The sequence below is a fragment of the Heteronotia binoei genome, chromosome 5, assembly GCF_032191835.1.
Source record: "Heteronotia binoei isolate CCM8104 ecotype False Entrance Well chromosome 5, APGP_CSIRO_Hbin_v1, whole genome shotgun sequence".
NCBI classification, from domain to species: Eukaryota; Metazoa; Chordata; class Lepidosauria; order Squamata; family Gekkonidae; genus Heteronotia; species Heteronotia binoei.
Genome location: NC_083227.1, coordinates 97,472,049 through 97,494,328, shown reverse-complemented (window position 1 = coordinate 97,494,328; position 22,280 = coordinate 97,472,049). Strand labels below are relative to the sequence as shown.

Genomic DNA, 22,280 nt, shown 5'->3' with positions numbered 1-22,280 from the left:
TTTGAGACAACAGATGATCAGAGAGTGGCACATGGGAGAAGTCAACAGGCATGGCTTGCCGCAGTTACTGCCTCCTAGATCAAGGTCCAGGATGGACTGCAGAACACTTTCAGACTGTAAAGAAACCGCAGCTCTATACTAAATTTCTTAGTAGTACAGTAGTCTTAGTAGTCTTTTTTAGTGCTTAGGATCCCAGCTTCTATTGGGGTGGGGGGTAAAGTTTGCTCCCTCTCACATCTTTATATGCCACCACCCAAGTCCAGGACATCATGCAGAACATGGTTGCAGCCAGTGAGGCTGGCACAGGAGGAGGTGCACCCCTTTCTTGGCCTTCTGCCACATCCATGCTGATCTAGGATGAGTTGTAGTTCTTCTGGGATCTGAAAGGAGGGGCCACAGGAAGAGGATGCTTTGAGTGGCAAAGTTGGATGTTCTGAAATACAGTAATACCACTTTGTGGGTAGAAACAAACCCCAGTGTGTCATTGCATCAATGACCATTACATGAAAAAAACCCCAAATAATTGACCACAGAATATCTGGATGTTGTTCTAAACTTCATCTGTGGATGTTTTTTGTAATCTCTCCTCTATTCACTGTATCTACTCGATCCATTAATATTGTTTACAATTTGAAATAAATACATTTTTCTGAAGCTGAATGTAGAACTGAAACATATTTCTTTTCTCTTTCAGATGCACTAAGAAAACTGGAAAGAAGCCCACCTGACCACTCAGTATATAAGCCTGAAATGATAGCACTTCATTATTACCTTTAGGCAAAAGATGTGTGTGAAGAACAGCATAACAAAAAATAATTTAACGGAGGGTTATTCAGTCCCTCTAGGAGTGATCTTGGGAGGCATCTCATTAACCACTGTTGTCATGAATATTTTGGTCCTTTATGCAGTGAAATCAGAAAAGAAACTTCACACTGTTGGCAATCTTTACATTGTCAGTCTATCCTGTGCAGACCTTGTTGTTGGTGCAGTTGTCATGCCACTGAATGTTTTATATCTTTTGAAGAATGAGTGGCTGTTAGGTAGACAAGCTTGCCTGTTTTGGCTATCCATGGATTACGTGGCCAGCACAGCCTCGATATTCAGTCTCTTCATACTCTGCATAGATCGTTACCGTTCTGTCCAGCAGCCACTGAAATATCTCAAATACCGGACAAAAACTAGAGCTTCTATCATGATTTCTGGAGCTTGGCTGCTCTCTTTTATGTGGGTAATCCCAATTTTTGGCTGGCCTACCTCTACCCATAATAATAGCACAGGAGATGAGGTTGAAGTATGTGAAACAGATTTTTGCAAAGTCACCTGGTTTAAGGTCTTGACAGCTATAGCAAACTTCTACATCCCATCATTGATGATGCTGTTTTTCTATGCAAAAATATACACGGCTGTCCGGAGGCATTGTCAGCACAGAGAGCTAATTAATGGATCATTCAGATCAGTCTCAGAAAAAACAACCCCACACAGTTGCAAGCTGCAAGAAATTCAAGAGATGTGTTCACTAAGTGAAAGTAAAAATATAGAAAGTAAAAATATAGAAATTCAAGAGATGTGTTCACTAAGTGAAAGTAAATATATAGGATTTCACAGTCATGAACATGACACTCACAAGGACAGAACGGAAGTCCCACTTCCATCAAGCAGCTTTTTTGAAATATCACAAGTACTGTATAGAGGAAGTGCCCATGAAATAGGGAAGCACAGCTGCTTTCCTCTGACTATTGCACAGAATGACATTGTGGCAAGCAAAATTGATAGGAAGTATGCCAGTGTTAATGAAAGCATTCAAAGTATAGAGAAGCCTTGCCCCCAAGAACATGAAAGAAGTGAATCATCATACGATCATACCTTTGCAGAAAGATCTTCCTACAGAAGAGATTCAGATCCCAATCTGGAGCAAAATTTTGATATCAAGAGGCACTTACCTCAGTTTAAAAACAGCAAGGATAGCACAAGTCTCCGTTCTTTGAAAAAGGTGTGGGGAAAGCTGCGTACTCATTCTCTGAGCCATAATCAAGGGCTGCGTGTGAACAGAGAAAGAAAGGCAGCTAAACAGCTAGGGTGTATAATGGCAGCCTTTATGCTGTGCTGGATTCCATACTTTGTATTATTTATGGTCATGGCATATTGTGAAAGCTGTTACAAATACCACATTCATATGTTTACAATCTGGCTTGGCTATGTGAATTCTACATTAAATCCATTTATATACCCACTTTGTAATGAAAACTTCAAGAAAACGTTCAAAAAGATTTTTCATATTAAAAGCTAATCTCTCTTGATGATAGTTGTATTCAGGGGGGAGTACTACAGTGACAAAAAGCCAGAAATATAGATTTTTCAGTATTACAAGGAATCTTTGCAAATGAAGCAGATTTTAAAAGATCATTGATGAATAAAGAAATAGGTACAAAAGTTTGAAACATGTTGTTTGCCCCTGATAAAAGTAGGCTGTGAATTCTACTTAAAGGGAAAATGATGCTCACCAAGACTTTTAAAAATAACGTTTCAGCCTCAGGATTGTTACTGTTTTGTAAATATTTTATGGTGTTTGGTTTAAAAAAAATTCAAATTCCATTATTTGGAACAGAACTGGAGAGAAAGAATGAAATATACTGGTTCTTAATTTTGTTTCTGATGCTAAAATGGATGTTTCCATATCTAGTTCAGTGCTCAGTTTCGTTACAGGCCTTTGTCCAGTTTATGTGTTCTGCTTGCATGAAGTCTACATTCAGATAACGTGACAATCAGTTTCCTTGAGAGACAGAGATGTGGATTGCTTTCTTATCCTTCAAAAGGGCAGAATGCTCTCCTAAGTCCTAATAACATACAATTCAGACTCTGTTTCTGTGACTTGTACCCTTCCTGTTCATTAAAAAATAGTACATTGTAATCAGAAGAGAGCTGAACCAATCATCTCTTGAAAATGTTTTATTTAATGTAGCTAATGTATGATGCTAAAATACTGGAAAATGAACTTGTTTATTACATTTCCTTTGATATTTTTAGAGCCAGTGTGTATTGCTTGAAATTGTAACATTTGAAGCTGCTACATAGCCTGCTTCAGGTTATATTACATTGAAATACTCTGTATATTTCTACAAATAATACAGGTTCACAAAACAGAGAAACCCTTAATGGTATATCTTGTTCCATGTATTGATTCAATTCTGATTCAATTCTGAATCAATAGCTATGAGAAAGAAATCAAGATTGCTTCCTAAAATTTCACTAAGTCATTTTATGTTAGTTTCTATATTTTAAATTACAGGAGCCCCATGGTACAGAGTGGTCAAGCTGCAGTACTGCAGTCCAAACTCTCTGCTCATGACCTGAGTTCGATCCCAGCAGAAGCTGGGTTCAGGTAGCCAGCTCAAGGTTGACTCAGCCTTCCATCCTTCCGAGGTTGGTAAAATGAATACCCAGCTTGCTGGGGGGAAAGTGTAGATGACCGGGGAAGGCAATGGCAAACCACCCCGTAAATAAGTCTGCCGTGAAAACATCATGATGCGACATCACCCCAGCGTCGGAAACAACTGGTGCTTGCACAAGGGACTACCTTTACCTTTTAATATTTTAAATGGTATTGCAGAAGTTTCCCATCCAGAAGTGTCAAGGAGTCAACAGGCTGACATTGTGGGTTGCAAAGGCAGATGTACACATGTAACCAAACTGATGGTATTAAGCTAGCTTTATCTACCTAACACTGTTAAGAAATCTTATTAGATGGCACAAAACTTACATCCAAAAGGAGGCCTCTAATCAGCATGGTGCACAGTCTCCACAACTGGGAAGCATAGCATCAGGCCTACAGTCCATGGAAGTCTTGCGCTAGCTACCAAAGTCGTTGGAGCCATATTATTGTTATACTTTTTGCCCCTCAAGTCAGGTGATGATGACATCCAATCCTAACACATCTTCAGGAGAAATCTCTATAGGATTGCATCACTGCTCCTAGTCTTTCCCCTCCCATAACTGAGGACATGTTCTCATGGGAAGCTAACTGCCCTGCTTCCACCCTGGCCTTGAAGATGATAAGGTGCCAGGCAGGCCTAAAAACTAATTAACAATACCTGTAAGGAAGACCAGGCCTGTTACTATACACATTAACCCTTGAGGAGAGGCAGAATTGGTGCTTTGCCTTACAAGAAGCTATTTATATTTGGACTAAAATTAATATATTTAATATTTATTGAATCCTCTCTAGTCCAGATCTGGCCACAGTGATCCACACAATGGTCACCTTGAACTTGGATTACTGCAACTCACTCTACTTAGGGCTACCCAAGAAGCTGATCTGGAAATTATGGCTTGTCCAGAATGTAGCAGCAAAGGTACTTGCAGGTACCCCAACGATGTTACATATTGAGCCTGTGCTTTGCCAGCTGCACTGGCTCCGAGTTGAGTACCACATCCACTTCAAGGTTTTGTTTTTGACTTTTAAAGCCCTTAATCTGGAACCAGTGTGCCTGCCTCTCCCAGTATACTCCCTGAAGAGCTTTATTCTCAGGAGATCAAAATCTACTGGTGATCCCCTGGACTGAATTAACAATTATGCTGAGTAGGCAACCAGCCTGTGGGCCCCCACGCCTTTAGGGACCCCAGGCTGGTTTGCCTCTCTCTGCCTCTCCCCCACAGCTTTATTAAAGGGGCTTTTGAGAAGGTGCCTGCAGTAGATATTAGGAGATCATTTGCGAGGGAGCCCCCAAGATTTCAAATACCTAGGAGCCTCCACAGGGTTTAATCCAGCACTGAATATGCCTGGCCCAAAAGATTTATTTATTTATTACTTTACATTTATATCCCGCCCTCTCCGCAAGCGGACTCAGGGCGGCTTACAACATCATAAAAACAATCAATTCAATAAAACATATAAAACCATAATTTACTTATCAATTTTAAAACTATTAGCGCTGTCTTAGTCCAATCTAGGCGGTATTGACTTCTGACTATGATCGCCAGCATTCTGTAGGATGTCCGGTGGCAGCCCATTTTCAATCAACCACAAAAGCCTGTTTAAACAGTTCAGTCTTACAGGCCCTGCAGAACGCCGACAAATCCCGAAGGGCCCTTATAGCTTCTGGGAGGGTGTTCCAAAGTTCTGGTGCTGCCACCGAAAAAGCCCTGGATCTCATTATGCATAACTTGGCTTCTTTTGGGCCAGGGGCAGACAGCAGATTTTTTGTCCCTGATCGCAGTGCTCTCTGGGGGATATATGGGGAAAGGCGGTCCCGTAGATAGGCAGGTCCCTGACCATAAAGGGCTTTAAAGGTTAATACCAACACCTTGAAGCGAACTCGGAACACAACAGGCAACCAGTGCAGCTCTCTCAGCACTGGCTGAATGTGCTCCCGTCGTGGTAGCCCCATTAACAGCCGTGCTGCAGCGTTCTGCACTAGCTGTAGTCTCCGGGTTAGCGTCAGGGGTAGCCCCATGTAGAGAGCATTACAGTGATCTATTCTTGAGGTGACCGTAGCATGGATTACCGTCACTAAGTCGTTGCGCTCCAGGTAAGGGGCCAGCTGCCGCGCTTGCCGAAGATGGAAAAAGGCAGATCTAACGGTGGCTGCCACCTGAGACTCCATTGTAAGGGAGGACTCAAGGAGCACACCTAAGCTCTTGACCTTAGGGACCGGTATCAGTGGCACCCCGTCAAGGGCCGGCAGCTGGATCTCTCCCCCCGGACCGCCCCGACCCAGGTAGAGAACCTCTGTCTTCGTTGGATTCAATTTCAGCCGACTCAGTCTGAGCCAAGAGGCCACGGCTTGTAATGCCAGGTCTAGATTTTCCAGGGTACAGTCAGACTGGCCACCCATCAGTAGGTAAAGCTGGGTGTCATCCGCATATTGATGGCAACCCAGTCCATACCTCCTGACAATCTGGACAAGGGGGCACATATAGATATTAAATAGTATCGGGGATAGGACCGCTCCCTGCGGCATCCCACAACTAAGAGAGTGCCTCTGGGATGCTTCCTCCCCTATCACCACCCTTTGTCCCCGATCTTGGAGAAAGGAAGTCAGCCACTGCAAGGCAGATCCCTGAATCCCCACATCGGTAAAGCGGCTGGTCAAAAGCTGATGGTCAACCGTATCAAAAGCAGCTGACAGGTCTAATAACAGCAGCACTGCAGAGCCGCCCTGATCCAGATGTCGCATAAGATCATCCATGAGAGCGACCAGAACTGTCTCTGTCCCGTGACCTGGCCGGAAGCCAGACTGGAATGGATCCAGTGTGGAAGTGTCCTCCAGGAATCCCTGCAGCTGAATCGCCACCGCCCGCTCTATGACCTTACCCAGATGTCCAGCTGTCCTCAACTAGAGCCAGGGTTTTTTCATCCCCAGTTCTGGCCTAGTGGAATTCTCTGCCTAATGACATCCACACCCTGTGGGACCTAGCTCAGTTCTGCAGGGTGTTTAAAACAGAGATGTTCCACCAGGCCTATGGTTGAGAACTGCAATGTCATTATCACCATGGACTCTTCACCCTGCCCAGTCTATGATTCTGTCACAGGCTGGGTGGAGGCAAGAGCAAAGTCCAAGTCCAGTCCAAAGTCAAGCCAGAGAGTTCAATGTGAAGCTGAGTCAGGTAGCCAAGCCAGGGGGCAGAGAGCGAGGTCATCCGGAGCAGGGAGTCAGAAAGCCAAAGAGTGCAAGCAAGAGCTCAAGAGCTGGGTTGGATGCAAGTCACCACAAAAGCGATTTGTTGCTTCCACAGAGAGCCCAGCCCTGAGCAGGGGGCTAAATGGGCCTCTGGTGATGCTTCAATTAGCAAGCAGGGAAACTCCTGCTAAAACTCATGACTCAGTGACCACTAGCTACATTTGTAGCTGGAGCAACTCTGCCAAGACTTAGTGGAGTCACTCCCTTAAGCAAGCTACCTGCGGGGGTGAGTCAGGCAGACCCCCTACTTGCAGCTGTGACTCCTTCCTCCTCCTCTTCTGCCAGGTCAGGTGCAGGGAATGCAGGCTCAGGTGGTGGCAAGCTGTCAATCTCAGAAGCGCTAGAGGGGCCAACTACGGGAGCAGCTGCCAGCTCGGGAGGGGGTCCTGCCTGGTTGTCGTTGCCCATGACAGATTCACCCTATGGAGGGAAAGAAGTCTTGCACATGCGACTATTTGAAAGATGTGTATTGTTTCTATCTGTTATTATCTATTATTTATTGTGTATTTTAACCTGTTGTATGTTCTGGAACATGATGTACATTACCCTGAGCCCTTTGGGGAGGGTGGTTTGTAAATTTAATAAATCATCATCATCATCTGCTTCATCTTGCCTTGCAAACAATCTAGCAATTCTGTCTTTGGGTTGAGTTGTCTAATATATCCAGCAACACCAGTTGTGCTTCTTATGTTCACTCTGAAATTTTGTAATTATTTCAAATGAACACCGTGACTAATATCATAATTTGGAAAATGATATATTTTACAAGGCATTAATACCATCTACATATCAATTTATAAAGCTTTTCTATCATATGTAGGTAATCTTTTCCTGATAAACCAATCCTCTTCCAATTTTTCTGTGACCATGATATCAAAGAACCACATGGTCTAGTTCCATACATCTCCAGGTGATTTGGGTTTGTGGTTTGTAAGTAGAAACAGAGAACTGCCACACAGAACTTGCTCCCCCCCTTTAAATTTAAATAATTTTTAGAAAACTTTTTTATTATGTACTAATTCCAGATGTAAGAGGCCTCATGGTTATATTGCTTACATTTGATGCAAGTGGTACTTTCTTTGCAAGTATTGATGAAATGGCCAGTTTTGCTCCACTTCTGTACATAAATTATGATAATATATAGCATCTTTTAGAGTCACACTCTGGAAAATCTATAACTAGTCCTTTGTATGAAAATACCAAACTCCCATCACCATTACAATTAAGACAAAATATTGGTATTAACCAAGGTACCTTTGGGTTTACTACATTTCAGTGATTGTGCTATACTTGGAAATATCTCCCCACCCCCCTTCCTGGTACTTCCAAAAGTAATCATCAGTTCCAAAACATGCCTTTGTAAATGATAATTTATATTAAAGTATATTAAGAGCTATTCCTGTTTATCTTTCTCTCTTTCCTGCCATTCTCATCAAAATTCTGTATGGAATTATCTTCTATTGGGAGGAAAAATATACAACTTCTTTTAACTGCCTGTATTGTACAGCACAGTCTAAAAAAGGCATATGGCCATGTCAAATGATGGAATCTGATAGGTACACATTATGGGTCTGATAATGCGTACATTAATTTACAATGTAATAAAAAATTTCAAAGATTTGCTACTGTTACATATTTTCAGTCTTTGAATACTGTGTTTGCCTTCATGGGGAAAAAACATCTTTTTTTAGTGTTCATTGCTTTGCTCTTCGTTTTTGGGCCACTCAAGTGAAGGATGAGCAACTGAGAGAAGGAAAACTGAAAGCAGGGAAGCAGATAAAATTTGGTTGGCTGGTGGGTGGGTGGGAAGGAAGCGGGAAGAGAGAAGAGGTTGTGGGGCTGCCAGGGAAGGGAAAGAGGAAATGGTGGGGAAGGGCATACAGGGCAAATAAGATGATCACCTTAAACCAAATGGAAAGGTAGGATATGAATATTTTAATTACATAATAAACTCTTTGTGGGTCCCCTTCTTGCCCACATATTTCCCACAGGAAAAATTTTCCACCTAAATATTTGAATGCTCCATTTAATAAAATTGTTCAGATACTGTACCTTCTTCTCTTCCAATCAGCCCCATATGACCTAGTGCAGGGGTGTCAAACATAAGCCAGCCAGCAAAGCAGCCTCTCCCTGCTCTTTCCCTCTTCCCCCTCCCTTTTCCCAAAGGGAAGAGGAGGGAGGAGGACCATCAGGCAATGAAGGAGCTTGACTCTATAGCTCTGCTGTGTTGATTAAGTTTGCTAGGCTCAATCAATCACCCTGCAGAGCTACTTAGCTAGGCCTCTCTTCCTTTTAGTGGTTGAAGCTCTTCCCTCTCCTTGTCCCCTGGGGAAGGAAGGAAAGAGCTCCAGCTTCCTTTGCCCAGTCTCCACCATTGGGAGAGATACTAAGAAAGCACTTTTAAGGCTAGCGGCGTTTTATTGAAGGTATGAGCTTTTTGCCTTGCCACACACACACACACAGAGTGAGGTTTTTTGGGCTTGTTATGGGTCAACTGGGCTCCCCTCTTTTTCACTGTATTCATGCTCTCTAGTCTTTCTCAATAGGAAAGCCTGTGAACTATTTAGAAGAGCAATAACAAGCCAGCATTAGGCTGAGAGTGTGTGTGCAGCCCAGGTTTATTCAGCAAATTTCCCTTGATTTTCTTTCACATTTTCCTTTGATTGGTGATCTTGAACTTAGTCTTCCCAGATAGTAAGTAGGCTGATACTGAGCACTATACATAGCTGTCTCTCTGTTCTTGCACTGTCACATAGGAGTTGTTGTTGTTTTTCTAGGGAAGACTATAGTTTTGTAGAGAAACACATAGACCTCAGTCTGTGCCATGGTGCCTTCACATGTTCTTGACTAGCACATGAAGCAGCTTCTGTACAGAAGCTCACGATGTCCAGCTGCTTCATGTTTTCCTCTGGGTCTTAGACTCAGAGCATTGACCATGAGATCTCTGTAATGAATGTCAATAAATCAAAAGTAGGTTTGCAACTTACAGATGTGCACACGTGAACAGCATATTCAAGATTGGTACAGCACAGACATTGTCTGCAGTTTTTGATGCAATAATGCATAGCGAGAGGTGACATTTATCAGAGACTGTAAAACAAAATATTGCAAGTGTGCTAATGTTTTAAGCATGTTTTATTTTAAGTAAAAAAAATCTTTAATTGTGTTTGTGCCCTTTATAAAGTTTATATGTCTGCTACCTGGCATTACATTTTATGACACACATGGCCAGGCCCGACAATGTCTGATTTATGTCACATCTGTCCCTCATAACAAATGAGTTTGACACGAGTGACCTAGTGTGATGACAATTATAAACTTCTTAGCAGCTGAAATGTTGATAAACAATATTTTAACAACAGATGTTATGAACCAATAGAAGTCCAATTCATTTCAGAGACTGAAGCCAGAGCTCTCACAGGCAATAGCAAAAGCAGGATTTTTTCTTAAAAGAACTCAGCCCTAAGAGTTATATTTGAGTTTCCCGCCTGACTTTATCTGATATGAGGGCAAAGTGGCAAAAGTAGAAATTTTGTTCTAATCAGGACAAAGACAGCTTGAAATAAGGGCATAAAAATAAAACCCAACACTCTAAAATCAATACACTTTCAATAGGGAGAAGTTTCAGCTGGGATGGAAATAAATGACATATGTTATAAGCAGATGATCAAACAACATTTGCGCATATTAGGAAGAACATAGTGGAGCCTACTTGGCACTGAAGAAAACTTGACCCACTAAAGGCCCAGTCTACAGGCAGTGGTGGAGCAGGATGTCCTGCTCCTAACAAGAATAGGAATTTTCAAATAAGAGAACAAGCTTTTCACTTCTCAGTCAGCTTGAGGAGGGCTTTCTGAAATTTACAGTATTTACCAAAGCAATTATCTCCAGAGAGGAACCTTGGGAGGGCATATGAAGGTTATAGCCTGCAGAAAAATTTCATGTTGAAACCCAAATATTCTCAGCAGAAGCCTAGGCATCACCTAATAATGCTTGGTATGAAATAATGAACAGGTGCTTGCAAGGGAATATTATCACAGAAAGCCACTGAGGCAGCAGTCCTGTGTTCTGAATGTGTAGTAAATTTTTCAGGTATGTGATATCATCATGTTTTGTATGTGTATCTTCAGATGTGCATGCTGTAAACTGAAAGCAACACTGTGTTGGCAAGGATTTCTGGCTGAAAGAAACAAATAACCAATACTCTGTAACTTCATGGTGCAATTGAAATTACTACATGCTCCCAGCATCCATAAATGGGGAGAAATTCCAGGAGTGGTACTTACCTAGATTCTCTTTGGAGGAGAGAACCTTGGAGACTTAAATTGTCCCAGTAATATTTTCCTGAAGGCAATGGGGCACTCCTACAGGGCAGCAAGTATATTACTCCTTATCAGCTCAACAAAGAGAGAAGGCACACCCAGGGCTCTTCAGCTAACTTACAGAGACATATGTCTGTCTGCTTCTCTCTCAAAATTGTTGTATCTTCACATAGGCACATATACACAGGCCCCGTTCCTATAGCTGTGTGTTTGTGAATTCCTCAAAACTTTTATGCAGGCTTCAACAGAGCCATCAGCTGTCCATTTCCTAAAAATTATACCATCCCCTTGAGGAAACATCCATAGTAGTAAGTTAATTCCTTCATCAGAATGCCCTTATGAACATTTCTGTTCTGTGAAATGACAGAGGTATGGAGGCCATTGCACATGACCACCTCAGGCAAGTTGTAGGTGGCAGCCACAACAGAGAATGTATTGACAGTTGCTGATATTACCCATTTGCGGGGTCACAGTTTCAGAAGGCTTTGCTCATATGTTTTACTGTCCTGTGAATGTTTCTCCTAGCTGGGCTATAATATTGCAATTCTTTTTCCAAAATAAGCAATTTTAAAATGGTAGGTAGTTTGTATTCTTGACATTATATATCTGGAAAGAGACTATAAATGAAGCTACAATTTTTTCCTTCCTGCCCCAAGCTTGAGATCTTTAATTTTTAGAAAGTAAGCACCTAAGAAATACATAAGAGCCAAGCAATATTGTTTATAAAGTTTCCAGTTTCACTGAGCTTTCACAGGAAATAAACGCTGTACCATGAAATCACACCTCCTGATTGCTTTCCCAGAGCACTGATTTATATTTAAAAGGAAAATTTTAAAAATAGCAAAGTAATCTGATGAAATTTCATGGAAAAAGTTGAGCCAAAGATGTGAGGACCTCTCTGGTATTTGAACTGGTTTGAAGATTTATTTGAATGGTAACAACAGCAGCTCCAATTACACTGTATGACACCAACAGATGTTAGATAATCTGTGGAACTGAAGATACTAGATAGGATGCTGCCAATGTAATGGCTTATCGTGCAAAGCAGAGCAGAAGCTGTGGTCTCTGTGCTTCACACCCTTGGGAATGATGGTGCCTGAGCCCACTCTGATGGTGATAGAAAGCTCCAGATTAAGGATTTTGCAACTCCCACTGGGTATACTTGGGAACTCCACCACACATGTCCAGGGGAGGGTGCCAGGATCCCACCAGTTTCTTTCTTATTGCATGAACAGCAGGACATCTTCCTGAGGCTCCGGTTGGTGTACTTTTTTCTTTCTCTTTAGCTCCTTAAAAAAAGAGAAAGACATATTTAATACTTAAATACTAATAGCTCGCTCTAGTTATTTAGATCATTTTTGTAGTGTTAAATAAGATAGTTTAGCATTCAAGTTTCCTTCCTGTTCCCCCCTCCCCCCAATCTGGTTAAGTCTTTGGCCTAAGTGGGGCTGTTTTAAATGTTGTTCCCACTGTGGGAGCAAGCTTACCCTCTCAAATAGATACTCCTTGTGCCTCCTTTGCTTGGGGAAAGCCCACCACACAAACACTTGCCCAAATTGTCAGAAATACGGCAAAAAGGCTTGCAAAAACCATGCTTTGAGACTTCAAACAGCCTTCCTTCCTTTGGCCTTAACTCCCCAACCATTGGCGGGAACGTCTTCAGGAGCAGATAGCTCCTCGGCGCTGGCAGTAGCTACTCCCTGCCTACAGATGCCATTGATATCAGTTCCATCAGCCTCAAAATTAACAGCCATTGATACCGGCACACCTGGTTTGAAACAACCACTCTCCACCTCACAGTCATCCTCAACCTCTCCTGCCAAAAAGAGGAAGAAGGAGAAACATAAGCTAAGTGGGGACAAATATCACATTTACATAAGAAAAAAAACCACAGGAGCCCCTCTCTCAGCTCAATGGTTATCGCAAGGGACTTCCACTCTTCCTCTGTACTTGATTTTTTTCAACATTGGTACCTCTGAAAATCTTACAGTCACTAACTCGTCAGGGGAACTCCCCGGAGCTTAGACATTTGGGTGATGTTACTGATACTGCGGTGGTTGATATAGATCACATTGATTTTACACAACGTAGCAGAGACAATTCTGACTCAGCATCTGCCAGTGAGGGCAGCACACCAAAATGTGTCCTGATCTACTTGGACCCTTCCTGATGCCCACCTGACCAATCTGCACCATCTTGACCAGATCCACCTTGACAGGATCCATATTGACCATGCCCACTGATCCCAGATGATCAGCCCAACAACTATTGGCCACTTCTGTCACCAGCGCCCCATTGGGATCAAAGGCAATGGCAATACCTCTATGGCTCATATCTTCCTGCCATTCCATGGCTCCCACCGCACCCTCCTCATGACTGGGACCAACACTCAACAATCTCCACTCACCCATGATTCCCCAAGCACCCTCCTAAACAGAAACAGGAACCCTTCTTCCAAAACCAAAACAACCTGCTCCATAAACCTCACCATTGGAATTGGGCCACTCAGAACTGGAGAACATTCCAAGCTCTTCTGACATGGACTCTGACTCAGAACCAATTGATCCTATCCCAGTTGATTCTGCACTGCTAACCAAGGACACTCCCATTTTGCCTTCTAAGGACATCAAGTCCTATAGGGACCTTATCAAATGAATGGCAGCCATGCTGGGGCTAACCATCGTACAACTGCAGCCAGAAGTCATGGACCTTGTCTTTGACATTGCTCAAAAGCATAACTCCATGGCCATGGCTCTGCCAATGACAACCATTCTTCAAGCTGCCAAGACCCCCTGGGAGAAGCTAGCATTCATGGCTGTCTCTTCCAGACATTTGGACCAGATGTATAAGGTCCAAGAACCCAGCGCTGAATTCTTGTTTTGCCACCCTAAACCCGATTCTCTGGCTGTAACATCATCTTCTAAAGGGAAACATAGCTCTTTTACATCAATAGACAGATGGCAGAAAACTAGACACCTTTGGGAGGAAATTTTATTCCACTGCAGCACTTGACATAAAAAACTATTTGGAATGCTTCAGCAGGTACCAGTATGAGCTGTGGGAACAGATCTCCGACTGCCTTCCCAACCTTCCTGAGGACATCAAAATTAAACTCAAGAAGATAAAATGAGAAGGTATGACGGTCGTGAAGCAACTGGATAACTCAACTACACATAACCTTGATACCTTTGCCACTTACCTTGGCTATTGCTCTTCAATGACACTCTTGGCTGCACTCAGCATCCCTCATTGCTGATACAAAGACTGCTGTTGAAGATCTTCCTTTTGATGATGTGGGACTATTCCACTCTGTGGTGGATATGGTGTTACAGGACATTGACAAGAGTCTAAAAGCCTCCCGGAACCTGAGTGTTTTCACATCCACCAAGCAGTACAAGTCGAAACCCTGGTCCAGTTCCTGGTCCGGACGTGGCTCCAACATAAGCTCTCTAGATGACTCTTGGAGATCCAGATTGTATTACAGCACTCAGAACTTACTTATCAACACAAGTCTAAATTTCAGGGAAGCCAACAGCAAGAGCAAACTAGCCCCAAGGCACCCAAAACTCCCAAACAGGGCCTTTGACTCACCACCAGTTGGCCCACCAGACATTATCCCCCAGTCATCCCCTATTCACCTTTGCCCCTTCTTAGTGTCATGGCAGTGTATCACCATGGACAACTGGGTGCTCTCTATTATTGCCAAGGAGAATGCGATTGAATTCGATCCCCTGCCACCGGATTCTCAGGTCACTATCACTCCACCGTCCCATGTATTCCAGGAGGAAGTATACTCTCTAATGGCCAAGGGAACAATAGAACTGGTTCCTACAGACCACTTGGATCAGGGTTCTACTCCTGCTACTTAATGGTACCCAAGAAAGATAACGGTCACAGACCCATCATGGATCTCAAAGCCCTCAATCATTTCATAATACCAACGAAATTCCACATGACAACCCTGGCTCACATACTACCGCTACTATCCAAGGGTTGCTGGATGGCCACCATTGATCTTCAAGATACATATTTCCACCTGAGCATAGAATCATAGAGTTGGAAGGGATCTCCAGGGTCATCAAGTCCAACCCCCTTCACAATGCAGAAAACTCACAAATACCTCTCCCTAAATTCACAGGATCTTCATTGCTGTCAGATAGCCATCTGGCCTCTGTTTAAAAACCTTCAAGGAAGGAACTGCTCTAATAGTCAGGAAGTTCTTCCTAATGTTGAGCTGGAAACTCTTCTGATTTAATTTCAACCCTTTGGTTCTGGTCCTAGCTTCTGGGGCCACAGAAAACAATTACACAGCAAAACAATTACACAGAAAACAATTACACAGGACAATTACACAGCATCCTATATATGACAGCCCTTCAAGTACTTGAAGATGGTGATCATATCACATCTCAGCCACCTCGTCTCCAGGCTAAACATGCCCAGCTCCTTCAGCCTTTCTTCATAGGACTTGGTCTCCAGACCTCTCACCATCTTCGTCACCATTCTCTGGACCCATTCCAGCTTGTCTATATCCTTTTTAAAATGTGGTGCCCAGATCTGAACACAATACTCCAGGTGAGGTCTTACCAGAGCAGAGTAAAGCAATACCATCACTTCACATGATCTGGACACTATACTTCTGTTGATACAGCCCAAAATTGCATTTGCCTTTTTAACTACAGAAGAGCCCCGTGGCGCAGAGTGTTAAAGCTGCAGTACTGCAATCCTAAGCTCTGCTCATGACCTGAGTTCGATCCCTGGTGGAAGCTGGGTTTTCAGGTAGCCGGCTCGAGGTTGACTCAGCCTTCCATCCTTCTGAGGTTAGTAAAATGAGTACCCTGCTTGCTGGAGGGAAAGCATGGATGACTGGGGAAGGCAATGGCAAACTATCCTGTAAAAAGTCTGCCGTGAAAACATTGTGAAAGCAACATCACCCAAGTCAGAAATGACTGGTGCTTGCACAGGGGACCTTTCCTTTTCCTCTTTTAGCTACCACATCACCCTGTTGTGTTCAGCATATGGTCCACTAAGACCCCTAGATCCTTTTCACACATACTACTGCTAAGACAAGTCTTCTCCATCCTATAGCCATGCATTAGATTTTTCCTACCTAAATGCAGAACTTTACATTTATCCCTGTTAAAATTCATTTTATTGGTTTTAGCCCAGTTTTCCAGCCTGTCAAGATAATCCTGGATCCTGCTTCTGTCTTCTACTGTATTTGCAACCCCTCCCAATTTAGTATCATCTGCAAATTTAATGAGCATTCCCTCTATTCCTTCATCCAAATCATTGATAAAGATGTTGAACAAAACAGGTCCCAGGACAGATCCTTGAGGCACTCCACTTGTCACTCCTCTCCAAGAGGATGAGGAACCATTCACAAGCACTCTTTGGGTGCAATCTGCCAACCAGTTACAGATCCACCTAACGGTAACAGGATCCAAATCACATTTTATCAACTTGTCAACAAGAATAGTATGTGGAACCTTATCAAAAGCCTTACTGAAATAAAGATAAATGATGTCTACAGCATTCCCCTGATCCAGCAAGGTAGTCACTTTCTCAAAAAAAGAGATCAGGTTAGTTTGACATGACTTGTTCTTGAGAAACCCATGCTGGGTCTTAGTAATCACAAGCATCCTTTCTAAATGTTCCAGGACTGACTGACTGATTTGTTCTAAAACTTTTCCAGGTATAGATGTCAAGCTGACGGGTAGGTAGTTACCCAAATCCTCCTGAGAGCCAGTTTGGTGTAGTGGTTAAGTGTGCGGACTCTTATCTGGGAGAACCAGGTTTGATTCCCCACTCCTCCACTTGCACCTGCTGGAATGGCCTTGGGTCAGCCATAGCTCTGGCAGAGGTTGTCCTTGAAAGGGCAGCTGCTGTGAGAGCCCTCTCCAGCCCCACCCACCTCACAGGGTGTCTGTTGTGAGGGGAGAAGACATAGGAGATTGTAAGCCGCTCTGAGTCTCTGATTCAGGGAGAAGGGCGGGATATAAATCTGCAATTCTTCTTCTCCTTCTTCTTTCCCCCCTTCTTGAAGATGGGGACAACATTTGCCCACCTCCAATCTTTCAACACCTCTCCTGTTCTCCAAGAATTCTCAAAAATAATAGCCAGACACTCAGGAATTACATCCGCAAGCTCTTTTAGAACCCTTGGATGCAATTCATCTGGCCCGAGGACTTCGTTTCATTTAAAGAAAGTAGGTGTTTATGTACTACCCTATACTGATCCTAGGTATCCAAGCTGATCACAGGCATCCAACCTGATCACAGGCGCTACCCCCAGTTCACAATAGGAAACACTCACTTCCAGTACATGGCCTTCCCCTTTGGGATCTCCACTGCCCTGAGGGAGTTTACCAGGACCATGGTAGTGGTCGCTGCACATCTCTGCCTTCTGGGCATTGCTCTGTTTTCGTACAGAGATCACTGGTTACTGGTGGCCAAGACATATGCCTAATTGACTCGAGACATTCACTCCACAGTGGATCTACTGACCCAGTTTGATCTTTGTGTAAATCTAAAAAAGTCCATGATGTCACTGACACAAAGGGTGCAATTCATCAGAGTCATACTAGACTCCACTGTATCCAGAGCATTCCTTCCACCTACTTGAGCCATGACATTTCACTGTGAAGTATGATGGGTCACATCCATACAGCAGACAACGGTTCACAATGTGCAATGCTAGATCAGCCCCATGTCTGCCACTACATTGGTCATCCATCTTGACAAGTTATAGATGAGACCTCTACAAATTTGATTTCTGAGGCACTGGTATCACCTCCTCCCTCTTATGGTGGGATCAAGATCCCAATTTCTTCGAGGGGGCCCCCATTTCACCACCCAGTGCCAATGGAAACCCTGATGACAGATGCCACCCTCATGGGCTGGGGGGCCCCACCTCTGTTGTATATCTGTGGTTGTGGTTTGGGATACTGTTCGCTGTTCCTATCACATAAATTAGCCATCAAGTTTGTCCTCTGGTCCTTCCGACCTCTAATCCATGGCAAGGTAGTAGCAGTCCTGATGGACAAAACCACTGCTCTCAGCTATATAAACAGACGGGGGAGGACAGTGTCCAGGATGCAATCTTGCCATCGATCTCTGGGACTGGTGCATTTAACATGGAGTGACATTAGTGGCATCCCACCTTGAAAGGGATCTCAACACCCAGGCAGAAGGGAGCCGTCCTCCATGAATTGAAATTGAGCAACCTTTACTTGGACCCAGTTTTCCAGTCCTGGGAGAACCCAAATATAGACATCTCTGCAACTTGACAGAACAGGAAGTGCCACCTAATCTGTTCCCACAATGGCAGGGACCCCTGCATATTGGTGACTCCTTGGTGACCTCGACAGGCATAGTTTCCAATCCTACTCCACCTAAGCAAGGGAAACTTCCATCATTTCACTCTGGTTCTGGACCTTCTAATAAAACAAGGGGTGTCATCCCTCACTTGAAGCTGGCAGCACAGGAAATCAAATAGCTGCCTTTTCCACCCAATTTCAGGTGTTACTAAATAGCAGAAAGCCCTCCACTAGATGTTCTTATGCTTGTAAATGGAAAAAATTCTGAGGAATTTTTCTGAGTCTACAGGGACACCGGCACATTCATTGCCACTTTCAATGATTTTCTTGTTTCTCCTATCCCTCTTAGATATGGGTATGTCACACTCTTCCCTTTGTGTTTACCTTTCTGCAATCTCAACATCTCAGGTTCTCACATCTGGATACTAAGCGTTTTCTTAAAGGACTTCTCCACATGTACCCCCCTGTGCAGACAACATCCATGTGGGATCTCCATTTTGTCTTGAATATGCTCACACACGGGCCCTTTGAGCCATTGGTGAAGTGTGACATGCGACTCCTTTCATGGAAGACTGCCTTTCTGGTGGCCATAACTTCAGCTCACAGAGTTAGTGAGAAAGTGGCCCTTCGCTGTGACCATCCCTTTCTTCAATTTCATGCAGATGGGGTCACATTGACTCCGGATATCAACTTCCTGCCCAAGACTGTGTCAGAGATTCATACTCTGTCCAAGTTTGTTCTTCCTGCCTTCTTTCCTAACCCTGTGTCAGATGAGGAATGCAGGTGGCATTCCCTAGATGTCAAAAGAGCCTTCCTCTTCTACTTACATAGGACTCATACTCTACGAATTACCCCACATTTATTTGTCACAAATGCAGACCACTGTAAAGACTCCAAACTGTCATCTTAATGGCTCACTAAATGGATAGTAAAAACTATCAAACTCTGTTGCATGTTGGCCAAGAAAGCTCTCCCACAACTCCTGAAGGCTCATTCTACCAGAGAAGTGGCTACTTCCATGGCCTTCCTCTAAGGTGTTCCTCTCTCTGCCATTTGTAGAGCAGCCATGTGGACCATGTCTAATACGGTTGTGAAATACTATGCTCTGGATGCCTGGGAGAAGCAGAGCTGTGGTTGGGAGTTCAGTGCTTCATTCTGTTCACAACTGATGCCTGCCAACACCCATCTCTAGGTAGGACTCAGTTTGCTAATCTCCCATGGGTGTGATGCACAGAGACTACAGCAAAATAAACAGATTGCTTACCTGAAACTGATCATCTTTAAATGGTCAGCTGTGCATTCACACCACCTGCCCACCCTTCCCCTCCACTGTCAGTCTAGTTGCTCTTTTCACTGGCTTGTTCAGCAGTTAGAAGGAAACTGGTGGGATCCTGGCACCCTCCCCTGGACATGCGTAGTGGGGTTCCTGATCATGCCCAGTGGGAGTTTGCAGAATCCCTTAATCTGGAGTTTTCTATCACCGTCAGAGTCAGCGCAGGCGCTGTCATTCCCAAGGGTGTGAACGCACAGATGACCACTTGAAGATCATCAGTTACAGGTAAGCAACTTGTTTCTTTTCCTTTGACATTTGTGTTATTTCCTCTTAGTCCTATCAACATCCCACATAGGGAACATATAATAGAAATGTCTTGTAGAGTGTTGCTTTTTTAAAAAAAAACATAGAAAGGTAAATCTTAAGAAACTTTTCTGACATTCAGGTTGATAAACTGTACAGCAACAACTAGACTAGACACTAGACTGTTTCAAGCAGTTGCATATAAGTTTCCAGTACAGCTGACACTCTTTCTTTTGAAGCTACAAGCTTCAAAAAGAAGGTTTCAGTCCCAAGATTTTAAAAAGACCCCACCATTTTTTTTAAAAAAAAAACAAAGACACACAAACTAATTGGTCACACAAATACTGAAATTAACCCATGTGGTGAAAATTGGGTGATTTGCAGAAAACATTTGGAGGGTAGTTTTAAACATGTGTAACATACATTTAACTTTGGCAATAGCATGAAGAAGAGATGTGCACTGGAAAGAGAAGAGCATGTCATCTGCAACAGATGTTTAAAATGGGGAAAAAGTTCATGATGCACTAGGGACAGTGTAGGTGACAGGATAGTATTGCTAGTGTTTGCAATTTTATTTAAAGAGCTACATACACATTCCCATGCGTGAATGGAACAAAATGAGGGGTGGCAATGTAAGCTGCTTTGAAGATGAACAGCAGTGAAAGCTGCTTTGAACATGAACAGTGGATTTCAAAAGTCAGAGGTGCCCCAGATAAACAAGAAAATGGTAGGTTACCAAGTGGTGGTCTTCTGGGGAAAAAACTGATAAACTTATGAATTAGGGAGCCACACTCAAGAAGGAATTGGGTTAGGTATATGTTTATGTTTAATTTGATTTATACCCTGCCCTCCCTGCCAAGGCGGGCTCAGGGCAGCTTACATCAAAGTCATAGCGTGCTATGATCACAGTCATAAAAACAATAAAACCACTTAAATATATGTTAGCTTAGTGCTAACACATAAGATGTACCTCATTCCTCGTCTGAAGAAGTGTGCATGCACATGAAAGCTTACGTTCTGAATAAAACTAAGTTGATCTTAAAGGTGCAGTTGACTCCTATTTTGTTCTACTACTTCAGACCAACATGGCTGTCTATTTGGATCTATCTACATTAGATGTTCTTCATAGTTCCAGGATGGCGGCTATTCCAGAATTCTCTTACGGTAGGTTGAAGGCCTGCTGGAAGAGAACAGTCTTACAGGCCTTGCAGAACTGGGCGAGGTCCCACAAGGCCCTAACCTCTTCCGGCAGTTGATTCCACCAAGACGGGGCTGCCACTGAAAAGGCCCGATCCCTGGTGGTCACTAATCTCGCCTCCCTCAGCCCGGGGATCACTAGGAGATGTTGGGATCCAGATCTTAGTACCCTCTGGGGAATGTGTGGGGACAGACGGTTCCTCAGGTAAACGGGTCCTCGGCTATACAGGGCTTTAAAAGTAATAACTAGCACCTTGTAACGAATCTGGTACTGTATTGGTAGCCAGTGCAGTTCCAGCAGCACTGGCTGTATGTGCTCCCACTTGGGCAGCCCCAATAGCAGCCTAGCAGCCGCATTATGCACTAGCTGGAGTTTCCGGGTTCGCAACAAAGGCAGCCCCAAGAAGAGGGCATTACAGTAGCCCAAACTCGAGGTGACCATTGCATGGATCACAGTTGCCAGGTTGCGATGGTCGAGGAGGGGAACCAACTGTTTAGCCCACCTCAGATGAAAAAAGGCGGATTTCCCAGTTGCTGCTATCTGGGCCTCCATTGACAGGGAAGCTTCCAACAGCACCCCTGAGCTTCTGACCTTGGGCGCCATTGACAGTGGCGCCCTGTCAAAGGCTGGTAGGGAGATTTCCCTGCCCAGGCCGCCGCGACTCAGGCAAAGGACCTCTGTCTTCATTGGATTCAGCTTCAGTCGACTCAGCTGAAGCCAACCAGCCACGGCTTTCAATGCCGTTTCATATAACGCCATTTCATATAAAGAAATGATTGAAATAAATTATTGAAGGATACGTCACTGGATATTTACTGAGATGTCCTTGCCAGACAAAAGGAATATAGCATCACCTTAACAAATAGATTAAACACATCAAAGATCTTCCATCTAATATAAATGGGGGGGAAATTTCAGTTGGGGGAAGGGTCTCAAGGCTGGAAGAAATGACCTGCCACTTATTTGTTTTGAAAGGAGACTGGATTTCAGTAAAATCTATTGAGGAAGCACACTTGTCTCTCTTTGCTCAAGACAGCTTGCAGATAATTCAATAGTACCCCCTAACTCTCCATTGAGAAACAATTCTGAATTGATGCTGGTGGGAGGTAGTATTGCTTAGGGTTTGTAGAATCTTTCGGGCTCAAGTGCCATGTTCTACTGGAGAAAGTTTTCCTTCCAGACATTTCGT

The 22,280-nt window shown here is 43.6% G+C and overlaps 1 protein-coding gene across 1 annotated transcript; it reads left to right on the top strand.

Moving 5' to 3' along the window:
- The first annotated feature begins 601 nt into the window (after positions 1-601).
- Positions 602-2,336, top strand: HRH1 (histamine receptor H1). The gene has a single exon (XM_060238298.1). The coding sequence runs from the start codon at positions 785-787 to the stop codon at positions 2,285-2,287; it is 1,503 nt and encodes a 500-aa protein (XP_060094281.1). The 5' UTR covers positions 602-784; the 3' UTR covers positions 2,288-2,336.
- Positions 2,337-22,280: the final 19,944 nt, after the last annotated feature.

Coding starts and splice junctions, on each gene's coding strand:
- HRH1 (XM_060238298.1), top strand. CDS start 785: ATGTGTGTGAAGAACAGCATAACAAAAAATAATTTAACGGAGGGTTAT.